The sequence below is a fragment of the Halichoerus grypus genome, chromosome 2 (genome assembly GCF_964656455.1).
Source record: "Halichoerus grypus chromosome 2, mHalGry1.hap1.1, whole genome shotgun sequence".
NCBI classification, from domain to species: domain Eukaryota; kingdom Metazoa; phylum Chordata; class Mammalia; order Carnivora; family Phocidae; genus Halichoerus; species Halichoerus grypus.
The window spans coordinates 51,255,898-51,278,857 of NC_135713.1; the positions used below are offsets into that span (position 1 = coordinate 51,255,898).

Sequence of the window (22,960 nt, forward strand, 5' to 3'; positions counted from 1 at the left end):
TCACTTATTTGTGGAACATAAGGAATAGCATGGAGGACATTAGGAGAAGGAAGGGAAAAATGAAGGGGGGAAATCAGAGGGGGAGACGAACCATGAGAGACTACGGATTCTGAGAAACAAACTGAGGGTTTTAGAGGGGAGGGGGCGGTGGGGGGATGGGTTAGCCCGGTGATGGGTATTAAGGAGGGCACGTACTGCATGGAGCACCGGATGTTATACGAAAACAATGAATCATGGAAACTACATCAAAAACTAATGATGTACTGTATGGTGACTAACATAACATAATAAAATAAAATTTTTAAAAAAGAAAAAAAAAGAAATTTTTTTGGGATTTAATATAATGGATACTAATAGATGTAACAGGTGTAACACCTTTTGATTCCTTCCTGTAGGAAACTTTAAAAAATTTTATCAGCTTATAACTTAGAAATGCAACCCAGGAACCCAGCTCCTATTCTGTAGGCGCTAAACTAATGTGCTTCAACCATTTGGGCCTTTGATGGTCTAAGTGTTTTAACTGAATGTCAGGTCTCTCGTTCTATTAGCCTTTTGGACAGTGGCTGTATTATCCATATTAGATGACAATGGAATTCAGAAAACTATCTTTAAATTATCGAGAAAGATATTAAGAAAAATATTGAGAAAGGATTTTTGCAAAATTCTCACAAGCCTGTCACGAGGCTTCTGCACATACTCGTGCAGATTGTCCCTGGCCCAAAAGCTGAGTGTGCCAGCGGCAACAGAAATGTAACCTGCACTCTACTCCCTAAGCCATCATACCAGAGTAAGGGCTATCTTGCTGTAATTAATCTATCTAGAGGCAGATCCCTGCCTGTGACAGATAGCCCACTTAACTTCCATTCCTAATCCTCATCTTTATTGGCCACCTACGTTATAAAGGATGACAAAACTAAAAAAGAATATTCCTTGCTATTGTAATCAGTTCAGTTATCTAGATTTCTACAGCAAGTACCAAAAGATTTTTGTAGGATTGATATGAATATTTATCCGTATTTATTCATTTCCTAAATCGGAAAGCAAAGAATATCTTGTAAGTTTCTCAACTTCCTCTGTAGTTAGACAGGGCTACATGACCCTATTCTTTATTTCTTCTGTTAAATGCAGATCGGATGACTGAAACTGAGGTAGCCATATTGCAACCATGCAGGAAAGCAACATGAAATGCAGCCCAGTCCTCTCTGGCATTACTTAGCTACCAAAGCCAGGAGCTGCCTACTTCCATCCTTTTCTCTACTTTTGTTTACACTACTGCAAGTTAGGTTTTTTGTTTTTACATCTAAAACATTCCTACTGATAGAGTGCCATAATAACAAAACAGGCAGCAACAACAATATGCTCACAGCAAGTTCACAGAGCTATATAGCTCCTTTAATTCTGACATATTAGATATACTACTTCTACCACACTCTCTCCAAAGCCTGTTAAAGTCTATTTTAAAATAATTTGTTTCTTTGATGGTCAGGGTTTGTAAAAGAGCATTTACCAGCATTGTGTGTTTGTGCGCGCGTGCGCGCGTGTGTGTGTGTACAACATCATTCAGTCACTGCTGAGTCATTAGCTCCAAACTGTGCGTCAAATACCTCTAGCCTCTTCTCAGAAAAGCCTCTCCACCCCATCATTTATTTTTCCTCTCAGATTAAATAACACATATATAAATAGCAATCCGCTTATATTTTATTCTGAGAAGAAACATAAAGTCATTTAATATAACAACATGAAGGACAAAATTATTCCATGAAGGCCTCTGACCTTTCCATGGCACTTTCAAATGTTTGTTTTTATCACTTGCTTTGAGAATATCCCTCTACGTGGCGGTAGGTTTGGAATTTACATTTTATCCAATAGAAACCATGTTAATAGACTTCCATTCTGCTTGCACTTCTATAACATTTCCCCAGAGCTCATCACTGGGCTTGAACCCAAAATTCTGTCCTCCTTTTCCTATACTCCAAGCACCTGATAAATAGGCAAACAAATTCTGGGGCATGGGCCAGAAGATGATGCTCAGTAGTCCCCTAGTGGCCTGAAAGAGTTCATGCAGTTTACTGAAATGCTTACTCTACTCCACGGAGGTGTGAGAGATTCATTAAACAGCAAGATCACTATGTATTTGCCAATTAGCACCTTCCTTTCCAGAAGGCCCAGGAAGTACACTCATGATTCCACTTTGTCTAGGTGTGCTCTCCAGTGGGTCATGCAGTCAGTCCATCCAGGTGTCATACTGTATCATCATCTGAAATTTTGCTTTCAAGTTTGGGATGTAGTCTTCTGAGCTATAAAAGACCCCTTAGGAGCTAGTGGCATTAACCCACTACCTGGAGCAAAAATAAATAAATAAAAATAAAAATAATCTATAAAAAGGATACAGTGCTTTCAGGGGGAACTCAGGGCAGCAATGACACCTAGATTATGAAGGAATGGAATCAGGGATGCCATCAGAAATTTGGCAGCTGCTCTCTCAGATTTTTGGGTTGCAGTGATTTGTCTCTGTTTCTTTCTGTAGGACCACTGCATTTCTGGTTTCTCTCTGTCCGTAGATATTTTTCTGATGTAGCATGAATTCGGTCAAACATGCCTTCCTCTAACACTGGCAGCCTCAGCAAATGACATAGACCAATCTCTAATTTTTTTGCTTCATTTCTAAAAGCTGGAGAAAAAAAATCGGTTTGGCCAAAAATGGTAACAATGATGATTATGGGTGATGATATTAGTAGTGATGTTGATGGGTGTTTTTGTTTCTTGTTTACCATGGGCAATTTCCTGTGATAAAGGCTTGAATGCATTTTTAACGTAATCCTCATCAAGATTCTGTAATTCCATTTTATAAGTGATGAAGATAATACCTCAAGATAATAAATAATTTGCCTAAGTAACTTGCCTGCTAATGAACCCAAGTTAGCTAATACCAAAGTGATACAATCAACAGAAGCTTGATACAGGATCAAGCAGTACAAGCATGACAAATTAAGTCCCTACCCCTAAGAAATAGTAGGGCAAGTCTCAGAGAAAAAGTGCTGATATGAGTTCCTTAGACAACTCCATCGTAGTCTGCTACACATGGCCATGGGTTTTCTAAAATCCTCCAGTGAGAAGCATGAAATCTCTATCTATTGGACTATGTTTATCTTCCAGACTTTTTATCCATTGTATTCTTTGTTTCCTATTTTCTAGTTTCTCAGACTTATTTGCTGTTTATAAATATATCATGAATTGCCACCCCTCTAAGTTCATCATGCAGCCTGGAATGGCATTTCCTAATCTATTAAAAGTTTATTCAACGTCTCAAGCTCAGTCCAAATGTTGTGTCTTTCATGAAATAATCACTGACCACCACCCCCACACACAGATACCTTTTTACTCTGTTCCATTGCACATGGTTAGTAATTAACCATGTTTAGTACTCAGTATCTTATCAGTTCTATTATGTTGATATTAACATCTAGAATATGAACTTCCTGAGGGTAAGCATTGTTTTTTAAAATTTCTATATCCTCAGCATCAAGTGCTAGTCATCAAGCACTTAATAAATAAGCATTAAATTGAAGAGTATAAATCATGAATTTATAGACCTGTGATCTTTTGGACATGACTATTGGTCCCTCCATGTTTGTGTTTTAAGATTTGAAATTGATATTGCCTGCCTCTACTTCCATGCCCTAGAATGTGTTCAACATTCTATTGGTAATCAAGCCAGAACAATTTAAAGCTGGTGACCAGAGGACTCTCTCTTTATTGTCCTTTATCTCCCAGTGCAATTTTATTCTTATTGCACTGGATTCCCAAACAGTATTGCATTGAAATTTTCTAGTGCCCACAGAGAGATCAAGTATCCCTTAACACTATAAAAAATATTATTGGTCCAGGGAGTTTAAGAGCCCCAACTTCAGAAAACAGAATCAGTTATCATATGTAAAGCATCAAGTATAAAAGCGTATACTTTGGAATTAGAGATAATTACTAGCTCTGGGACATTAAGATAGTTATATATCTTTTGTGAGCCTTATTTTACCCTTTTGTAAAATAAAGATAAAAATTGCTACCTTGCAAGGTAGTTGCACGGATTAGAGATAATATCAATGTACATGATTGACATATAGTAAGCATTCAGTAACTATTAACTATTATCATATTCTACCACTTTTTTTCTTCCTTTAGTACAGCCTAGCAGTTATCTCTCCATTTTTCTCCTCCAGTGTACCACCAAGATACATTTTACCACTAGGAACCTCTTTAAATCACTCTTCTCACATCATTTCAGAGAAATTCCATCACAGAATCTTTGAATCCAAATATTCACTCGAGGTCTCTACCAAACAGCTCTTCCTCACAATGACCCCAAATAGCCTCAATCTCTGACTGTATGTTCTTAGGGATTATGTCATTTCCTCCTGAAACATACATCCATGAAACCTACCCATGGTGTTCTATGCTATACTTGAATATTTTGTTAACAGGTAACTCATTTTCTTTTATGGTACTCGTTCCATCTTGGATAAGTACCACAGTTAGAAATTATTTCTTTAATAGAATGGAACCTTATTTTTCACTGTGTTCAGTCCAGTGGCCTTAGCTTATACCCAGTTTTGAATTCTGATTCTGCCATTTTTTAGCTGTGAGATTAGGCAAGTTACACACTTACTGATTTACAAAATGGACTCAATTATAGACAACTCATATATTTTTGTGTTAGCCATGAATGAGTTGGAGTATATGGACTTCTTAACATAATTCTAGGCAAATAGTAAATGTTAAATATTTGGTAGTTATTATTAATATTATGTTAATTTTCACTGATACAGTCTTAAATTGCATTTATTATTTTTAGACTGACTTGCTCCCCATAACAGTTTCTAACACAGACAGGAAATGTTTCAAGTTCTTACTAGGTGGGAAGTACTTACATAAATACCAGAATCCTTTGGTTCAAGCCCCTTCTATACATGAGAAGACTAATGGCTCTCTAATATCATAGAAAGTACTACTTAGTGTTTGGTGCCAAGTTTGCTTTTTCTGTGCAACAATTTCCTCTAATCACCCCTGAGTCTTTATAAGTTATTTTATACACAAACCTTGTTGGTGGTGATAGTAGAAGGAGTTAATCTTCTTTTTAGAGACAAATGTGACCTATTATTTGTTTCTTTTAAATAAATAATTTTAATGAGAAAAACATGCCCATTCTATAGGAGTAGGTACAACTCACCCATGATCATTTTTTTTTAACCATATAAAAACATCCAGTCTTAAACACCTCACTAAGTTTTCTCACTGATGATAGAAATCAGAGATGGATAATACACATATTGATAGAAAAAAATCATGCAAGTTTGCAGAGATCAATACATAGTCCTATGCTTGAATGAAAATAGTAAGCTGTAGTAAAAATGAACAGAGAATTATTTCATAGCATCATATATACCAGATAGTTAGGGTTTAGACTGTAACTGTACAATCAATGGGAGCTGAAAATGTGTTGTGGTCATCAGTTAGAGTAAGTTTAGAGTGAAAAGAATAAGAAGATATATGGAAGCCAGGTCTTGTAAGGAACAAGAGAAGATTTTAGGAATTTTTTTTTAAAGATTTTATTTATTTATTCATTTGAGAGAGAGAGAGAGAAACAGCATGAGAGGGGATAGGGTCAGAGGGAGAAGCAGGCTCCCCGCCGAGCCGGGAGCCTGACGCGGGACTCGATCCCAGGACTCCGGGATCATGACCTGAGCCTAAGGCAGTCGCTTAACCGACTGAGCCACCCAGGCGCCCGATTTTAGGAATGTTTAGCTTAAATTTGAGAGGACATGATAGATATATTTGTTTAAATGGCTGCCATGTGCTCTTTCCCTGACAAATTATTGTGTATGGTTTCAAAGGTGAGAGCTAGGACCAGGGTGCAGGTTTCAGCTTAGCACAAGTAAAACAATGTAAGAAAACTTAAAAAAAAAAAAAATATATATATATATACATATATATATATATGTATATATATATATATTCTCTCTCTCTACATATATATATATAGAGAGAGAGAGATTCACAATGCTTTTCTTTATTCTTATTTTAAATTACTTAAAGATTAAAATTTTAAGGCTTAAAGTGACTTCTTTTACGTCAACTTCCATCTACCAGACTAGGCAGAGAATGCTATTTCTTGGGTTCAAACATTTTGCTTTTGACCTGTGGCAAGCCTAGTGAAATAGTGCCAGCAACATCATCATTAACCATGTCCATGGATGTTTTATTCTTACAGTATTTCTACATGGATAACCTTAATCAGATATTTCCGGACATTGTCTCTAATAGGCAGCATCCATGAAACTGGCCAAGTTTCTAAAGATAGTGGTAGGACCCATTTATGGCTTAGCTTGAGATGTTGTATCTTAAGAAGGATCAGCAAAGTACTTAAAAAATATTAACCCAATAGCAAGACAGCCAGGCATTGTTCTAGTATATTATAAACACTTTTCAAAGAATAATAAGGGACAATTTTTAAATGCAGAGGAAAGGTGTGTCTGATGCATTAAAGATGATGAAATCAGAAAGAGAACCCAAAAGGATCTCAATATTGTTAGACTTTTTAAGCAGTAAGAGCTGTGTAGGAATCCTTCTGTGAACCACAGAAATAATAAATGCTGAGCCCATTGGAACATAATCTCACTCAGCGAGATGCCACTGCTTTCCAGATTTCCTCACAGGGCCCTGCTAATTCCATGCCAAAACTAGCCGTGGATTTCTTCCTTCTAATCTCCCCTAATGCCTTATTCGATTATTGTCACCGCTCTCCGACCATACACTGTCCCTTCAGACTCTCCTTTCCCAAGTGAGTCCACCAGAAGAGTCTGAGTGTCCAACAGGATGTAGTCTAAGACCACAAGCCACCTTGTTCTACATGAAAAGGCAGAAGCAAGAACAAGAGAGCAAGGGGAACATTTAAAGTTTTGCTGGCAACCTCTTCATCTACGGATTACTGGCTGGACACAAACAGGAAAAAGAGATATGAGGGGTCTGGAAGATTACTCTAGTTGATTGGCAAAGGGGGGGGGGGTTGTTAAGAGGGAGGAGAACCCAGGAGGAGGGTGAACTGGGCACTGCAGAGCACTGCAGGATGGCGTCGCCTCTGTCCTGGCTGTACCTTATTCTATGGTGAGTAAGACTTTTTCTGATTTTTCCTTTTAGTTCAGAGGAAAGCGAAAGCACATACCTACTGGGTGACTTCTATACCAAATCATGGAAGAAGCCTGGGTGGTGTGGCATGTATTTGTGGTGGGATAGATGAGTAGATTGAACAGCCTATTCTCTCTGAGCCTGGGAGTGAGGATCATGGACTGTTTACTCACAGGGTAGAAAATACCCTAGGGAAACTTGAAGATGAAGGAAACTTCTACTCCAAAAACATCAGTCGTATCCTGGACAACTTGCTTGAAGGCTATGACAACCGGCTGCGGCCGGGATTTGGAGGTGAGAGGCAGCATCCTTACTCAACCAAACATCTCTACTCTCTTTCCCCCTTCCCTCTGTTCCAAGAGCCAGACGCTTCATAAGGATAGCAGAGCGGTAAGGTGCAGGGGTACTGGGAGAGGCCACGTGTTCCTGTCCAGTCTCTGTCCCTTCCTCTGTTTGTGACCTTCTATGCATGTTATTTGAACCCTCTAAGCCTCAGCTTCCTCATCTGTAGTGTGGGAGTATGAACAGTGCTTGCCTCATAGAGTTGTGTGAGTGTAGAATGAGATTCTCCATCTAAAGCACTTTCCTAAGCATTTGTCCCAAAAAAACGATAAGATGTGTTACTTATTGTTATAATTTTTATGAGAATACTAACTTAGTTCTCTTCCATTCCTTAAATTCCCCAAATTGACCAGAAAAATTTCAAAATAATGCAACTCGTATGAGTTTTCAGAGTTGAAAAACCCAAAGGCTCCTGCTACTGGATTCCTTTAGGATGGATTGCAGGTTCTGACCATGAAAAGGGACTTTGTGGTAGGGTCACTAAGTTCAGCGTCCTTAAAATCACTGGTGATATTTGCCCCCATTCTTCTGGGCTAATTTCAGGTGCTGTCACTGAAGTCAAAACAGACATTTATGTGACCAGTTTTGGGCCCGTGTCAGACGTGGAGATGGTGAGTGAGCTCTGAGTGGGGAGGGTAATTTTACTTATTGGCGGGAGGGCAGAGTCCCAGAACTAATGATCTTGGGCATTGTTACCAAGCTTGGCTCCAGAGTCCTAATGCAATATGTGTACTCATGCTGGGAGGGCATGGTCATTAGAGCAGATTACTGGCTTAATCTCCTTCACCTTTCACTAGGGCTCTGCTTGAACACTTTAACCTGAGGGACTTTCTAAGATTCTATTCTCTCTTTGGACCACATATCATGCACTGATTCTTTTCTACAAAGATAAGATTTTCCCCATCTTTATGAAGTCCTGGTAAATTTTTAGAATAGAAAAAAGAAAAATCAACAAAGATATGTCACGTAAGAGTATATTGAAAGTATCTATGAAACTTAAAATATAGCTGTTTCCTGTAGCACGTCATTTTCAGTATATTTTATTAAAACAGTAAAGGGCATCATTTGGAAAAGCTAGTGCTTTGTACCTTTTGTGTTGCAAATGGACCAGTAGGTGTTCTGGGAACTCTGTTCCAGGTACAGATGGCTGTAGGATTCATAAGAGAGTATTTATAGTAAGTGGCAATGAAAATCTGAACTAGTCTGCTAGGACAAAGTGCATCATGATATTTTTTTCACAGTTTTCAGGTACCATTTCCCCCTAAAAGTAAAATATAAATACTAAAATCAAAATGAATATAACTCTTTAAATAGTTGAGTCATTAAAGTTTATTAGGGAAATGCTGCTCTGGATAAATAGTTATTGGAGACTTTTTTATCTTCTGATCTTTGAGTTGACAAGAAAAGAAAGAAGCAAGAAGGGATGAAAAAAAAGGAAGGAGTACCAGAGGAAGGGAAAGGGAAGGGAGGGAAAAAAGTAAGAAAGAAAACGAGGAAGTGAAGGAGAGGGAGAAGAACTTTATTTAAGAGATAAATGTCTTAAGACTTGAAAGAAAGGAGGGTCAGCATTATCCAGAATCCTCAATTATTTTACTATCATATTTTTCATTTAGTACTGATTCACCCCAAATATAAATAACCACAACCATACTATACTATATTATTGAAGTCTGGGGAACACTTGGCACTTCATTTTATGTATGTGTCTCATTATTTAAGTATATTTGTACAGTGGAGACTTGTTATTGCCTGGATCATTATTATATGGATATACTGTGTGTCAAATTATATTTTGAAAATCTAATCACAACTTGCAGTAATAGGTCTCATACAGGAACACATAAAGTAGGCAAAGCAATTATTGGCAATATTTTGTTATACTTACAAGCTTTAATTATCATTGACTTTTGCAATGGCTCTCACCATAATTCTTAAGATTTCTAATGTTATTTCATAAAAGCCACAAATTAAAACTCAAAATTTTAATTATGGATACTTAAATGATGCTCTAAGTAATCATGGTAACATTTGCTTTTATATTCTCCAGAATAATATAAAATTATTGTGATGTGCAACCAGAGTACACTTATCAAGCAAAGTTTACCTATCCTTGGAAGTTTGCTAAATGGTACCATGGTGTTAGGAGACACCTTTGAAAGTGAACAAGGCATTGAGGGGAATGGTTAGACTAAGTAATGGTAGGAAGACCAGCACAAAACCTAGACTGTAAATCTTTTCATATTTTTTTTCTAAATTTATGGAGGGGAAATTAATAGGTCAATAGATGGAGAGGTGGATGACTGATAGAAAAGAAGAAGATTGTTAAAGAGGGTCAAGGTGCAGGAGGGAGGTTTGCACAACATCGCACCATCTTTTATGATAATATTACAAACTCTGAGTTTGAGAAAAATAATAATTTCCTGAAATCACAGGTTCTCTGAAGGTTATTATCATAAAAAGTTTTTTATTTCTTAAATTTTAGAATTGGGGATATAAGCTAGTGAATAAACTATTCTTAATAAACTATCTCCCCAGCTTTCATGAATATCTTATTTTCTCCTAGGAGTATACAATGGACGTTTTCTTCCGCCAGACTTGGACTGATGAGAGGTTGAAGTTTGGGGGGCCAATTGAGATTTTGAGTTTGAATAACTTGATGGTCAGTAAAATCTGGACACCTGACACTTTTTTCAGGAATGGCAAAAAATCAATTGCACACAATATGACAACCCCTAATAAACTCTTCAGAATAATGCAGAATGGAACCATTTTATATACCATGAGGTGAGGTTTCCCCAATTCAACTTCCTCTAACCCAAATGATTTGTCCAACATACTAACTTGGAACCATTTATTTCAATGTCCCTAGGCTTACCATCAATGCTGACTGTCCCATGAGGCTGGTTAACTTTCCTATGGATGGGCATGCTTGTCCACTCAAGTTTGGGAGTTGTAAGTTACAAAAAGCTTCTGAAAGTCAAATAATGCATTCAAAATATGTAATTATTGGGGCACCTGGGTGGCTCAGTCGGTTAAGTGTCCAACTCTGGATTTCACCTCAGGTCATGATCTCAGGCTCCTGGGATCAAGCCCCATCTCAGGACTCCCTGGGCTCAGTGGGGAGTCTACTTGTCTCCTCTCCCCCACCCCTTTCTCTGAAATAAATAAATAAGTCTAAATAAATAAATAAAGGCAGCAGTCTTTAAAAAAATACATATATATAATTATTTGATTGTAGTCAGAGACCAGAAAGCAAAAGAGAAATATTGCTATGATACTCTCAGTGTGATTCCAGGAATATACTTACTTAATCATGTCTGTCAATCTTGTAAATAGTCGGAGGCTTTAGTCACCCAGATTAAGAAAAACATTAAAGAAAATTTATGTTTGTATTTCTTTTTTATATGGAAAAAATTTGCTTTGAAAAAAAACACAACTAGTCAGATTCACTGCTTTGTTTAATTTGTTTAAAAAATTCAGATGCTTACCCCAAAAGTGAAATCATATATACATGGAAAAAAGGACCACTTTACTCAGTCGAAGTTCCAGAAGAATCTTCAAGTCTCCTCCAGTACGATCTGATTGGACAAACAGTATCTAGTGAGACAATTAAATCTAACACAGGTAAGAATTAGACCAATTAATGAATGTAATTCAGCAAGGTGACTCCCATGCACATTTTCAAAATATCTATTTTTTTCTTCTCTGCATTAGCCATCCTCAGCTATGCTTGCTGTTTTGAAGTGATGAGTAGCATTCTTTAAAATTGATTTTGCAACCATGTGCATATAAAGATTTGTGTAACCTTGGAATAAATAGTTTTGTATGTATATGACACAAAGAACCCGACCAAAAACAATGAGCTGATGTATCTATCATCTGCTTGATCAAGTATCTTTGTCATACAATGAAATATGCCTTTACTTGTTTTATTCCAGCCCATGTTAATTTAAAGATCTGCAAGATTTATTTCCAGCTGCATTCTTTCTGCACACTGTCAACAGCAATAATACTGATATACGTGTTTTCCAACAGGTGAATACGTAATAATGACAGTTTATTTCCACTTGCAAAGGAAGATGGGTTACTTCATGATACAGATATACACTCCTTGCATTATGACGGTCATTCTTTCCCAAGTGTCTTTCTGGATTAATAAGGAATCTGTCCCAGCTAGAACTGTCTTTGGTATGCTTCACTCTTTGGCTATACTTCCACTCATCCTCCAGCTCTTATTGCTTGTGATATGTTGGGGGAATTGTGAATGTTCGGGGAATTGTGAATGTTCGGGGCATATTCACACTAGGGCACTTTTTCAATCCACAAAGGAAATAGACTCCTATCTCATTAAGGCATATGTATGATATTAAATGACCCTTAGATTATCCCAAGCTATGTGGTGAATTCACGAAAACATTTGTCTTGGCAAGAATTCTGGCTGGATTCCTGTGACTTTCATGTGCCCTATTTAGGAGTGTTTTTTTTTTTTTTACTTATTTTTTAAATCTCAATTTGCTTTTTCATAATTAAGGAAAAGCAGAAAAGTAAAAACTGACATGTAAATCCATGAAAAGAAAGGCAAAGATATTGAAACCTAATATATAAATTATATTTAATATATAAATGATATCTTGCTTTAATTAGGTGAACCATAAGAAACTGTCATTTTTCTAGATATAAAAATAGTTAAATATAACCAATTTCCCATGGTTCAACCTAAATATTGAGTTCCATTTTTGATATGTAGAAGCACTATTAATTTTGAGAAAAAGAGTTGTAATGGAAAGTATCATCAATAACAAAATCCAACTTTTTCTGAGTTTTCATGATTATACATTTAGAAAGGTTCATAGCGAAGACCTGAGTTGAATTGAAATCTCAGATGAATTTTGACTTTCTAATTTACTATATTAAAATAGATTTCTTTCTGCAAATTATAAAAGAATATCTATATAATGATGTTGACCATCTTCAAATTACATATATTCCCCAACTATTATACAAGATATAAAACTGCTGGTGACTGAGTGATGAAATTATTTTCTCATGAGTAAATATTTTACCTTAAAACCAAGCTAGAAATGTAAAAAAATGAGGAACCTAATTTTATGTTTACTATTCATACTAAATAGACTTCTTAAATATGTTGATAGATATTATCAGCTATTCAAACTGACCAGGAATTCAAGGTTTTAGTACTTATACGATAATTTGCTGTAAATTTTCTTAAGAAGTACACAACTAGAATTATTCATGAGTTTAACTTTATAATAGTTAAACTAAATCAAATCAGAAAATATTTTTTGAGCAACTATGGTGTATATGGCACCTTACTAGGTATTGAAACATACAAAAATGTAATACCTATGATAATAATTGTGAACAATTATAAAACAAGAACAAAAATTACATTTGCAGAGTGTTTAATCCACTGACACATTCTCATTTGATGTTGTTATTGGATTCCAAATGCTAATACTGCATTTCTTATTCTTTTTCACTTTAGGGATCACCACTGTTTTAACCATGACCACATTAAGCATCAGTGCCCGGCACTCCTTGCCAAAAGTGTCGTATGCAACCGCTATGGATTGGTTCATAGCTGTTTGCTTTGCTTTCGTCTTCTCAGCTCTTATTGAGTTCGCGGCTGTCAACTACTTTACCAATCTTCAGACACAGAAGGCCAAAAGGAGGGCACAGATTGCAGCCTCACCCCCAGTGACAATATCAAAAGCCAGCGAACCATTGGAAGCTGAGATTGTTTTGGTAATTGTTTACTTTTCTAATGTTACCCATCAATATAGGAAAAGGCAGCCTAACAGTGATCACAAACAACTAAATAGTCCAAAAGTACTATTAGTTGAGCACAAGTTACATAATTCTGATTCGAAGGCCAACTTCTTTTCCTACTTCATAGCAAAAAAACAAGCAATAATCCTTCATTTATCTTTGCTCTAAACTTTTGGCATTCTTCTTTTATCATCCTCACCGGTACTAGCAGATTCTGAGCTCTCAGAGGAGATGAGAACATTCTTCTCAGCCTTTAGATGTTTCCTTTGAACAGGTTTACTTATACCAACTAGGGAGAATAAAGTGAAAAAAAAAAAGTTCCTAATGAGGCTTCAGAGTCTGAGGGAAATAAACAGGGACTCCTATAGAATGGACAATTTTTGTTAGAAATCTGCTTGCTACTTCATTCCATGAAGGCAAGATGTTAATATTAGGTTCTACGAATGCTGAATCATAAGCACGGTTTTTGATTTTCATGAAAACACTCATGTTCACATTTGTATATTAAATACATGTATCTTAAAGTGTTTTTATTCAAAGACTTATAATCAGTGATAAATACCTATAAAATTAAGAAAAAAAGTTTCCCATCCAGTGATCCAGGCTAATTACCTCTGCTTACAAATCAAAAACAGTATCTCGGGGAGGGAAGATGTTATTTACTAGTCGGTAGAAAAGCTAGGAATTGATCGCAGAAGTCCAATACACACAGATTTACAGAGGCAGAGACTATCCCCTCTCCAACAATCCTCAAAGGCTGATATATAAAAGAGTGCACACCACAAGATAAAACATTTTCAGAATGTGAGGTCATTCCCAAAATTCTTCCCTTGACCTAATGATGTTTTCTTTATATATGTGTATTTTTAAAGGCCATAAAAATATAAATTTTATAGCAAAAGGATGATAGTCTGAAGACTCAATCCAAAACACTTGAAAATAATTTTTTTCAGAAAATATTTTTGAGAATTAGTTTATGTTTGTAAAAATAAAAGTTATTATGTTATAAGCCATCTGTATTAATATGGGTATATAATCAACATATTGCCCAGTGGTCACATATCACCTTAACATATATCTATAAATGAAGAATTCATATTTATCAGAATGCAGTTTGTTTCCTTCCAGAAATGCAGTAAAATTGAAAAGAGAAATTCATGAGAAACAAGATAAAAAAATAAGTCCAATGATTTTGAATATGTTCATTGATCTGATATTGAGATAAAAGAAAGACCAACTTCCTTACTTCAACTTTTTTGAAATATGTATTCCTGAGAGAAATATGATTTCAAACCCTTGGAGAAAGCAGAGAGTTAGTATTCTCTTTGTCTTTTATTTTAAAGATATAATTTATTAATAAGATGGAATTTAAGATCTCAGGTCTTCATATAGCTATCTTCTACAATTCTAAAATAGTAACATAATGAGCAGGTCCTTTGGGAAGCTGGATTAAAAAAATGCATTTAAATCATCTCAAAGTACTTTTTTCTTGCAAGTTGACTTTTTTCTTATGAAAAATTTTATTTCTAAACCTGGCTTCACTTAAAACATTTTAAGGCAATGAAAAGCAGCATTTTGTTTCTGAAAGGGTAGGTCAAAGCATAAAAATAAAAACCAAAATAAGCAAACTTAACAATACAAACCTTGTAGGTACCAAAAATAAATATAGATGATTACAAAGAACATTTTCATTTTATTTATTCATGTCAAACCTTGGCAATTTGTTTTATATAATGTAAAGGAACAAACATAAATTATACATTTGCAATTTATACAACACAATGTATATATTATGATTGCTAGGCCATTTTTTCTTTCAAATACCATGACATTTAAAAACGCCTATTCAGTTGTAATCAAAATAATGTTATCTGAGTAAGTTGGACATTGAAATAGCAAACCAATGTGGTGAGGTTGAAATAAAATTAAGTGCTTAGATGTTTCATGTGATTCTAAGTTATATTTTAATGTCCTAATTGCTTTTCACAAGAAACTACTTAGAATGAATATGGGAAAAAGTTTATCACTTTGATTTTGACCTTGAAATTTAATATAATAAAGACAAAGAAATTCAGGGGTTTTAAATCTAATACTCAAACCCAAAGAGACATCTAAAACTAAATCATCAGAAGTGCTTAGTTTACTAATGATCTTTCTGGTTTTAAGGCATTTGGAACTAGATACCGGGTTTTGTTGTTGTTGTTTTTTGTTTTAGATTTTGAGAACAAATTACCCACAGCTTCTTTCCTGCTTCTATGGTACCTTTCCTTATTGCTTTTATCTGGTATGCTGTCTTGGCATTAGAGAGTTATTCTTATCTTCATGTATCATAAATTATTATGTGTCTGGGGTATACTTATTCTGTGTGTGAGACCAAGTTTGGACCTCAATCACTTTTTGGATGTTTTGCTAGTTTCCTTGTTATTTTAAAGGTCTAAACTCTCATTACTATGTTCCTAAGAATGAATTCCTCCCACCCATCGACACATCCAGTGTGGCTTTCCTTTTTCACAGGAGGTGTGACATTCTTGGTAAATTATCTACAAACAAAATTGGCCAAAATTTCATTCGTCAGGACAATAATTATATTTATACTGATTACATTGTTTATTCACTATTTTTTTTTCCTTTTCATCTGGCATCCATTTATTGAGTACCTACGTCTTCAATGAATTATTCATACTATAAGCACTTGTTAGATGCTCTTATGTTCCATATCCTTTGTAGAATGCTGGGGATACATTAGTGTATGACATCAGTATGGCCTCTTCCCTCACTAGCTTCTTGCTGAACAGGAAGAAAGACAAACCAATGAGCCATAACAATACACTATGATAAAGGCTGTGGTTAGAGATGTATAGTGGTTAAAGAAGAGCCATGCAAGAGTACCTAACACAGCCTGGAGGGATCATCATTCTGGAGGAAGTGTTTCCTCAGCTGAGAACAGAAGGATTAGCCTGGTCCTGTTCTGGAAACACTAAGTCAGTTGCTAGCAACCTGGAAATAGAGAGGGAAATAAGACATATCCTTTCTATATTCCCTTTCAAGGTTGGGATGATCTGCTGGGTCATTATCATATTGCCTTCCACCTATGTAGAGAGATATGAAGCATAGAATACTGAAAGATTTACTTCCCATTTCCAAATATTGCCGAGATTTCTTTGAAGACTGTCATTACTCTGTAGAACTAAGGGTTGAATTAAGCCCATCAGAGACTCTGAGTCCCTTCACCATGGTTGTGCTATTTCATAACTTATAGAGAGGGTAGGGTGGATTAGATAAGGGGTGTAGGTGGTTAGTTCTTTCCCCATACCTTCTATCAAATCCCCATCCAATATTCCCTTCTTTACCCTCCAAACATTCCAATATGGTTTCTAGACATGCACTTAGCACCACAGACCCACCAGATTGCTGCCAATAAGCTGCTTCTTTATAGAAATTCTGGAATTGTCTCTGTCCCAATTCTACCAGCTATTATTTAGATGCAAGAAAATTTGATTTGAAATTCTTATTTCCTCCACAATAATTAATATAATAGTTTTTAAAAAAATATTAAGTACTAAATATTTTCAAATTTATATTTAGTGCCCTTGTTTGCTGGTTCTAAAACCAGGTGCTTTGTTTGTCCATTGGATAATGCAGCCATGGTTAGAATATCTCTCTTGAGAGGTAACCCATTGCCCCCTCTTCTTTAACATATTAGACTCACTGAATGTTGTATAAAAATTGCTTTAAGTACTTTACAAATGTCTTATATTTACATCAAATAATTGATTGTCATAAAGTCCAGTTTGACTCAAAGTACCTTTGCAATATGGTAATGCTCTATAAATACCCAAAGTAGGATGGCATTCAGCAGCAGGGGAGCCCTGGAAAAATTCAAAACCACAGGTGTTCCACTCAAAACAGTGACAGCCCCAAGCTGAGCCCTCATCTGGACTCTGACAAAAACCTATTTTACCATCAGCTGAAGCTGCCGGGGTTACAATAGAACAGGCGGGGTCTGATGCAAACCTGTATCTTGAATGGCTTGCAAAATTGGCTTTCTTTTCACTTCAGAAATTCAATGTGATTCTTCTAAATTGGGGTCCAGTTTCCTGTACTGCCAATTCCCAACTCTGCAGGAGCTGATTATCCAGCATGTAGGTTAGCCAGGCCTCTTGCATTTCCTTGAACATATCACATTTGCTGCCTGCTAGAAACACGCCCAGCCGCTGCTGGACACTGAGATATCTGTTACTCCAAGCCAGCGGTACTCAGTGGTAGGTGGCTTTTCTCCCCAGAGAATATTTGGCAATGTCTGGAGATATTTTTGGTTGTCACAGCTTTGGGGGGCGGGGAGATGCTACAGGCATCTCGTGGGTAGAAGTAGAACCCAGGGATGCTGCTCAACATCCTATGATGTACAGGACAATCCTCCACAACAAAAAAGTATCCTACCCAAAATGTCAATAGTTCTGTGTTTGAGAAACCATGCCCTGAACCTTAAAGCTCATGGGAAGAAACCATAATAATTATTAAGAGTGTGATCTTAACATCCGAGAGTGATTACATTCAGACACTGCCAGTTACTGCGTGAGCTTCCCACTCAAGCCTTCATCTGCTCATCTTTAAAATGAAAATAATAATATTACATTATAGTTTTTTTTCTAGGAATAGGCAAAATAATGCATGCAAAACGCTGTGTAGTGCTTGTCAATTGTAAGCATTTATATATGGTACTTGTAATATGAAACAATACACTAAAATATAATGTAAAATAATCATCAAAATTTTTATTTTCTTCTCCTTGCCTGATTACTCTAAGAAATCCTGGAAATGTTTATATTTTCATTCATTTGTTGATTCAGCATATGCTTATTAAGCACATACTATGTTCTGTGCACTGACTAGGCACCGTGGAACACTTATACTTGAAAATAATATGCCCTCTACCAATAAGGAGATTTCATGTCAGGAAAGGAGATAAGGTGCAACAGAAATAATATTTACAAGGAAGAATGTGATAACTGCTGAACAAATTATAACATCTAAGTAGGCAAAAAAGTGTTCTCTTTCTAGTATATCTATGATATATATTATATATATCTAATGTCTATCCATCTATCTTATCTATAAATTTATACCTTACATTTTCTTTCTCAAATTCTTAAAGAAAAGAAAAACTTATAGAGAAAGTAATAATCTTCCCTAGCTTTAAAGATGGGAACTACATATAGCAGGTAAGTAGTATATATGGTATTGCAATCGAGGGCTTTCTGACTCTCTTGTCCTCTCTTAACTCTTACACAACCCTCCATAGAGACTGTTTGGAAAAGTAGATGAGGAAAGGGTGAATCCTGTTGTAGGGGATCTTTCATTCCAGGCTAGTGCTATTAAATTTTTCATGGTATTTTTGAGTGATGTTGCTTAACTCTGGACAAGGGTCATTTGGTAATTCTTATTAAGTCATGTGTGACATTGTGACAATGCCAAAAGACTGACAATTAAATTTTTTCCCCCACAGCTCTAAAGAGGGGAAGATAAAACAATGCCTTACATCTTTATGGTAGATTATGTTTTATAATTACTTTTTTGTCTCAACGAACTTTTTCATGTCTGCCCTCTTTCTCCTTAAAAAAAGAAATAAACACAGGGAATGCATGCTATGAAAAATCATGAGTTTAGAAAGAGTATCTGCTCCACAGGCTTGCCCTCATTTTACTCCATCATGATCCTTAGAAATTTTACTAGAGTAAAATATTTTAATATTCCATGTATCTGGGAGGAGGATAACTCTTTTTGGAAAATGAAACAGTAACACATTTTGCTCTTTCAGGTGGAGAATATTTCAATAACATTGTTAATGGCTGAAACTTCAAATCAGAGTCTGAGATACATGATAGAAACTCTGGAAAGAAGGTGTTATGTTTATTCTCTAAGACAGGCAGCATGCACTGAGACCAAAATATCACTACTCTGGTCCTATCCACATGCTGACTCGTGACTCTGGGCACAGCAGTCCTTAGCTGTCACATGTTTTTAGTAGGAAGTGTCACTTATTTCCTAAGATCAGCAGACTGAGGCCTCTACTATTTTAAATTATCTTCTACCTTCTATCTTCTTTATTTAATTATGTCAAGAGTCCCTAGCACAATCTTGGGCCAACACATAACAAGTAAAGATATTCTTTCCTTGCAACTCACCACGGTCATGAGAAATCAGAGACTCATTTGTGTTTTCGGTGAAGAGGGAGATTTTCCCATGGCCTCTAAATGCATACTGGGCTTGAACTCTCAATGATGACTAGTATTATTTAGATACTCAGTAAATTCCATGACAAATCAAACAGCAAAATTCGAAAGGGGAATACAGAGAGAAGAGGTTTTTGGAATCGCTGTTTCTCGCACTCCAAATGTCACCACATCGGCAGGTCATTCTGGTCCTGTGGCTCAGCCGGCACAGGGGAGGTGGCTGCCTCATCCTGTTTCTGCGGGGTGGCTGGCTAAAGCCACGGGAGTCTGCCCATGTGAGTAACATACCCTGCCAGGCATCAAAGTGGTGATTTTGTTGCCAGGGAGAAAACAAGGCAGTTTTACAAGAGCAGAGATAATGTACAGCACGTGTTTGAAGGCAGAGACCCAGCAAGGGCAACCTGGTCACAAGGAGAGTGACTATTACAGGATATAGACAAGAAAAGATACAAATCAGAGCAAGGTCCTCTAGTCTCCACAGTATGAAAGGAGTCGAAAGCAAACAGAATTAGAGTCTCTGAACTACACCCAGTACTTTAGAGTGAAGACAAGAAAATGTGGGGATGATGAAACAAGCATTGCATTTGACCAGGGTAGTTTATTACTAGCTGTGTGACTACGGGCGAGGCATTTCCAGCTCCACTCTCTGGACTTAGCCTTTTCACCTAACAATTAATGTGCTAAATATCCTTTTCAGGACTAAAAATTGTTGTCTTAGGATTTCTAATGATAAAAAAGAACATATAATAATTCTGACAATTCTGAGGTCAGTAAATGAATCATTTTTTGGTGACTTAGGATGGAGGAAGATGAGACCAGTGGAGAAGTTCTGAATGGGAAGCAGAAAGCTCTCAATATAGAACTTCTGGGCTTAAGAGGCAGTTGTATTTCAAGGGATGAACAGTCATCCCACTCAGTTTAAGGGTATTGCCACTTTGTCACTGGTTTTCACATACATGAGCACCTTAATATTTTTTGTTGCTGTTATCTCAGCTGGTTCAAATATATGAACTTGTGAAGATGAGGATGTAGGCTAGAAGAATGATATCAACTAACTGAACTGTTATATTTTCTTGTATTAATTAATTGTCCATATATTCCAAATTTAAATGCCCTCTCATTGCCCACACACATTGCCCTATAGGCTTATGCATCACCAGTGAGGAGAAGGGGGTGGATAAGCCTTTGCAACCTGGTTCATTTCTTCCTAATGGCCCAGTGGTCAACACAGGTTCTGGGACGTGGAATATGCTTGGCATCAATTGCTGATGTATGAAATTATAGGATGTTGGATGGCTGCAAATCATTTTTTTTAAATTTGTTTTACCACTTTCTTGGAAAAGTAGCACCATCAAATACTAAGAATTTGCTAATATTAAAAAAAGGAATTTGCTAATATTTTATCTTACATAGTAAGTAGTCAATAAATATCTGTTCATGGTGAAAAAGTGAATAACTAAGTGATCTCTAGTCTTTTACCTAGGCTGAATATTTATGTCTTTTCCCTACAGCATCCTGATTCCAAGTATCATCTGAAGAAAAGAATCACCTCTCTGACTTTGCCAATAGTTCCATCCCCTGAGGCCAGCAAAGTCCTCACCAGAGCTCCTATCTTACAATCAACACCTGTCACACCCCCACCACTCTCTCCAGCCTTTGGAGGCACCAGTAAAATAGACCAGTATTCTCGGATTCTCTTCCCAGTTGCATTTGCAGGATTTAACCTTGTATACTGGGTAGTTTATCTTTCCAAAGACACGATGGAAGTGAGCAGCAGTGTTGAATAGCTTGAGGCCAGGACAACTTGTATTCTGTAAGTTCTCATTTTCTGAAATTTTTTAAATAGCATTAACACTTGTATAGATGCTTTTCTGAACACTGAAAATCTGTAACACATAGCTTTGAGTAAGCACGTCTGGGCCAAAAAGCACTAATGTTACTCCTCAAAACTGTAAGTTGAAGGTTGTTGAAAAATATGACTTTTCTGTATGTTAGAGAAAAAACTGGTAAGAGAATAAGATGAACTCAAGATGAATTTGCCAATCTTTGTCCTTCATTGTTCAATATTTTAATTGTCACTGTGAATAGCATTTACCACAAAGAAGATAAAATAAGAAATGCTGACACTTCCAAAGGTTGCCTTAAACTATGTTTATTTCGGCTTAGTTGTCAAAGAGAGCAAAATATAAATAGTCTAAATATTTATCAATAGGTTAATACCAGTATGTTGGAGGCCCTTATGCTAATAAAATAGTTTTCAGTATCAAGCCTGTATTGAGCTTAGCCATTTGTTGTGATGCTATTTTACCTCAATAAGTAAATAAATAAATAAATAAGTATGCATATGTACATAGCTTTACATAGTTGGACTGCAATGCAGTGCTGTTTTATCTCAGTAAGCTCTCCTTTCAAAATAATATGCTCATCATAATCCCATGAAATTGTAGAAAAAATTGTAACTATAATGAAGCCTTGTTCTATTATGACTGTGGCTATATCTCATATTTTCTACGTTTCTATGTATACCACTAAAGAAAACAACAATAAACATGGTTCTCTCTGTTTAATAAAGCTAGGGAGAAGACTTTTCTTAAGTATGAAGAAATGAAGAGGCTACCTCTACTCAATGTTAGTGTCCCTGGTGATTCTGACAAGTAGAAGGTACAGGACAGGTGGGCTCAGTCACCTCACTCTAAACAGGGAGTCGAATTTATATTCAGAATCAATATTTCATCTCCTTCCTGCTCACTCAACACACTTTCAATTATAAGATGAATACAGTCTGAGTATCTAATAAATAACATGGTAACTATAGTATAACACTGTATTGTATAACTGAAGTTTGGTAAGAGAGAACTTAACTGTTCTCAGCAAAAAAAAATTAAAAAGGTAAATATGTGAGGTGATGGATATGTTAATTGACTAACTCAGTGAGGGGAATCATTTCCTAATGTATTCATATATCAAATCATCACATTGTACACTTTAAGTACCTTACAATTTTGTCAATTATACCTCAGTAAAGCTGAAAAATAAATGAATGAGACTACTTTTCTCTCTTTCTGCTATCCCCGCTCTTCCTGATGCTGACTGTAGCCATGTTTCTCCCACATAGAATAAATAGTCTTAGGGAAACAGGAACGAGGCATAGGAAAAAGCATGTAGTGTCGTTTGTCCAAATTGATAAACCCTTCATTAGCTGTTGTTGGGCCTTAAATATCATTGAGGTCACCCTGAGCTATGAACCCAGAAAGAACTATTTTGAGATTACTACTCTTGACTTAATCCAGAAAAATGCAAAAATTCTACAGCCCAACAAATTAGAGGGTAATTAAAATAGCGCTTTGCTAAGGGCGAGGAGACCGAGAGCTCCATCCAATGTCTCTATGAATTAGCTCCCTGACCAAATCTTGGTC

General features: G+C 36.2%; 1 protein-coding gene and 1 long non-coding RNA gene across 2 annotated transcripts in view; both read left to right on the plus strand.

Moving 5' to 3' along the window:
- Positions 1-7,476, plus strand: part of LOC144381089 (uncharacterized) — a 117,070-nt gene extending 109,594 nt beyond the window's left edge. Inside the window, exon 3 of the long non-coding RNA XR_013445607.1 lies at positions 7,355-7,476. This is a non-coding gene — a long non-coding RNA (uncharacterized LOC144381089). The remainder of the gene's footprint in view (positions 1-7,354) is intronic.
- A 60-nt stretch (positions 7,477-7,536) lies between these two features.
- GABRA6 (gamma-aminobutyric acid type A receptor subunit alpha6) lies at positions 7,537-22,475 on the plus strand. Its single transcript, XM_078066820.1, has 8 exons — positions 7,537-7,569; positions 8,065-8,132; positions 10,085-10,305; positions 10,391-10,473; positions 11,002-11,145; positions 11,557-11,709; positions 13,028-13,287; positions 21,056-22,475. Exons 2-8 carry the CDS (start codon positions 8,130-8,132, stop codon positions 21,329-21,331), a joined length of 1,140 nt encoding a protein of 379 aa, XP_077922946.1. The 5' UTR covers positions 7,537-7,569; positions 8,065-8,129; the 3' UTR covers positions 21,332-22,475.
- The last annotated feature ends 485 nt before the right edge of the window (positions 22,476-22,960 follow it).